Raw genomic sequence first — 2,583 nt, forward strand, 5'->3', positions numbered from 1 at the left:
TCATATTCTACCCGAGGGAGAAATTATATTGAGAAAAGACACTCGAGTATTAATAAGGTGCTTAAACAAGCAATCCAATCCATTTTCAAGCCCTTCAATGATTACCACCACAGCTTCAAGCTCTTTATGTGCAGATTGAAAATTCTCAGCCTCAAAATCCTTGTTGGCGTTATCCATAACCATTCTGCAAAGAGACAAGTCCACCTTTTCCAATTCATTTACATTTTCTTGTTGATTGTTGCATTGAAGCACCCCTTTCTGCATCAGTCTTGACACAAATGCCCACTTGTTATTAGCCTTTGACTTCAAGATTGGTGAAGAAAGAAAAGCCACCAGTGACTGAAAAATAGAGCTTGTGATCAAACTAGCTTCTCTGAGAACTCTAACAACTGCAGAAAGGTGATGATTAAGATCCAAAGGAGGAGAGGCACCAAATGACCCATCTTTCTGCTTCAACAACAGAAGAGATTTTGTACATTCTTTCCTCGTGTTTCTTCTTAGACTCCAATATGAAGAGACATGGCTTTCAATCACCAAGTCTCCAATCTTTCTCCTTCTAAGTGCTGATTGAAGTTCTCTAACATTTCCTTTCATTAACATGATAGCATCCCTTGTTTCTCCCAATATGTCCAAGAATCTCACTGGGCATTCTAACAACTCATCAACCCATTTCTGGTTGTGGTAATGGGATAGTGCTTGTTGGGTCAGTGGCAATTTCAAAAGATCTTCTATGCACTTGTGCAACTCTACAAGCCCAGATAATCCAAAGAAAATTCTTTCCACCTCAGATGAAGATGATGTCTCCCAAGCCTTAAGCTTGTTGAGTTCCTCTTCAATTTGAACTGTGCTTGGATGTGATCTAGTTGGCAAGCTAATAGATCGAATGCCATAGCCACGATAATGCTTGGGTGAAAGTGAAGAAAAGGTAGCTATAGTTGCCTTTTTCATCTTAGTAAAGTAAAAGGGTGGTTAAGCAAGTGTTGATCTTGTCTTGTTAATGCAAAGGCATGTGTGGAGAGGAGCAAAAGTATCCAATAGGAGAAGGCAGTGTGCGGTTTTACATATTGTGGGTTTATATTGTGCGGTTTTTGCATGTTGTTGTCATGTCTTCTCATATTTTAAATGGAAACCCTTTCTATGTTACATATGTATGGTGTAATGTGGACCTCACAAATTTGCTATGCTGTCTATTTGATCTCCCCGTCTCTCATGCAGCGTCACTCAACTTCCATACAAAACCATGCACATCAGGACCCATGCAGTGGTGCTGCACAGTAGCCTAGCATCCTTAATCACTTCCATTATTAGAACATCAAATAATTTTTGGTGGAACATCTAATAATTGATATTGGACACTACAATTATATCCCTCACATTTTATCTTTTCTGTAAAAATACTCCAAAATTTATGGATTGTTCAAATATGAAAAACACATTATAAAGATAGATGACAGAAAGAGAGAAGACAGGATTGATTCCATATACCAATGTTTCCTCATGAAACTTGATTAATCCAAAGAGAAAATTTGGTGTGATTATTGTTCAAATTCACTAAATTTGTAATGAACTAATGATTGATAAATTTGGCTCATAAAAAAATTCACTAAATTTCTATAGCCCTTAAGTTATAAATATATTTTTTGAAAAATTATCTCATCTAAATTTTTAAAATTTTAAAAAATAAGTTATTTTAAAGAAATTTTATTTCTTTTTTATACAATTTTTTCTCCTACATATATTTTCTAGAAAATTATCTAAATATATCATAGTGAGATCTTTAAAAGGAGTTGTTCACCGTAAAAAATCTTATTCATTAAAATTTATTAAATAATATATTTTAATATTTAGAATGAAAACTACACTCATCTACAGTTAAGTTACACGATTCGGATCCTTGCCAAGGTGACTTTTCATTAGTAAATATTTTTACTCACTTAAAAATTTTAATAAGAGAAAATTATGTGTACGATTAATGCAAATGGGGGTAAAGATATAACTAAAAAATATTATTAATTATATAGAAAACATGTATAATTAAAGTATAGAAATTATTTTTAGTTTGTATCCAACATAGTAAATCTTATCAATTTAATATCTAAAATTAGGCTACGCCTATTGGAATAAATGGTAAGGAACATGATTTCAAATATCAAGTTGAACCAATACAATGGGCCAATTGAAATAATTTGACAAATGTTTAGACTAAGCTAAGAAAATTGAAGCAAATTTTCAGCTAAAGAGGCTTTTACAACTTCTAATAATACGCGTCAACGCGCGACAACAATGTCTCACGGATCTCATCATGTACTCTGTTGGACCCATCACAACTATTTCAAATCACAAAGTATGTGAAAATTATAAAAAACAACTCATAAATAACATATAATCTATATATACATAGATGAAATATTAATTATTAATTGTTAGTAATCGAATTCAGTTTTTTGCAGTTCCAATTTTAAAGGGATATTATGTGATCACATTGTCCCATTATCTGTATTTATTTTTTGGTTTTACTGAATATTTAGAGTGAATTCCATGATAGAAGAGCTTTATAAATATTTTGCTATCTCATTGTCTTAA

The 2,583-nt window shown here is 32.4% G+C and overlaps 1 protein-coding gene across 1 annotated transcript; it reads right to left on the bottom strand.

Moving 5' to 3' along the window:
• Positions 1-948, bottom strand: LOC113870308. Its single transcript, XM_027506902.1, has one exon. It carries the CDS (start codon positions 946-948, stop codon positions 1-3), a length of 948 nt encoding a protein of 315 aa, XP_027362703.1.
• Positions 949-2,583: the final 1,635 nt, after the last annotated feature.

This window comes from Abrus precatorius, unplaced genomic scaffold (genome assembly GCF_003935025.1).
Source record: "Abrus precatorius isolate BTA unplaced genomic scaffold, Abrus_2018 Scaffold6, whole genome shotgun sequence".
NCBI lineage: Eukaryota > Viridiplantae > Streptophyta > Magnoliopsida > Fabales > Fabaceae > Abrus > Abrus precatorius.